Below are 534 nucleotides of genomic sequence, written 5' to 3'. Positions count from 1 at the left end.
TTTAACTATACTCTACTGAATGTTTCAGTAAGAAAGTGAGAAGCTTACCTTTCTTGTTTTAATGCATACTCAAGCATTTTTATTCTTCTAACCAAGTCGTTCTTGAGGTTTTCCTGACCTTTTCTTTCTCCATTAAGAAATGCAATTTTAGCCTGGAAGAAATGGTATTGCTCATTAAATTAAGATATCAAAGCAAAAACAAAAGACATATAAAAAGAATAAGCAGTCAATATCTAATGTATTCATCAGCACGACTCAGCAACAGCATACTCTAGAACTCTAGTTACCACAATCCAAAATCTAAAAGAAGGTAAGTGTATAGCCTGGATAAGAAGCCATTCCTAAGAGTCTAGATTTGCAGTCACTTTGTGGACTATCAACCTGTCATCAAGCGGAGACAGTGTCTAAAATCTTTGTAATAAACAGGAATAGCTTCATAGGCTCTAACACATCATGGTGCAGTATGCAGAGGAAGTCATTTCTGTATAAGCCTTTAATTAACCACTTGCCATCAGGGGAAAATGCATAAAAATG

General features: G+C 35.0%; 1 protein-coding gene across 1 annotated transcript in view; it reads right to left on the bottom strand.

The window, feature by feature from the left end:
* LOC119591210 (striatin-3-like) overlaps window positions 1–534 on the bottom strand; it is a gene marked incomplete in the record, with an annotated part of 30983 nt that overhangs the window by 26761 nt on the left and 3688 nt on the right. Inside the window, 1 exon segment of the mRNA XM_037939922.1 lies at window positions 49–152. Within this exon segment, the coding sequence (XP_037795850.1) occupies window positions 49–152 (104 nt within the window).

The sequence above is a fragment of the Penaeus monodon genome, chromosome 28 (genome assembly GCF_015228065.2).
Source record: "Penaeus monodon isolate SGIC_2016 chromosome 28, NSTDA_Pmon_1, whole genome shotgun sequence".
Taxonomy (NCBI): Eukaryota; Metazoa; Arthropoda; class Malacostraca; order Decapoda; family Penaeidae; genus Penaeus; species Penaeus monodon.
This window is presented reverse-complemented; position numbering and strand designations above follow the sequence as displayed.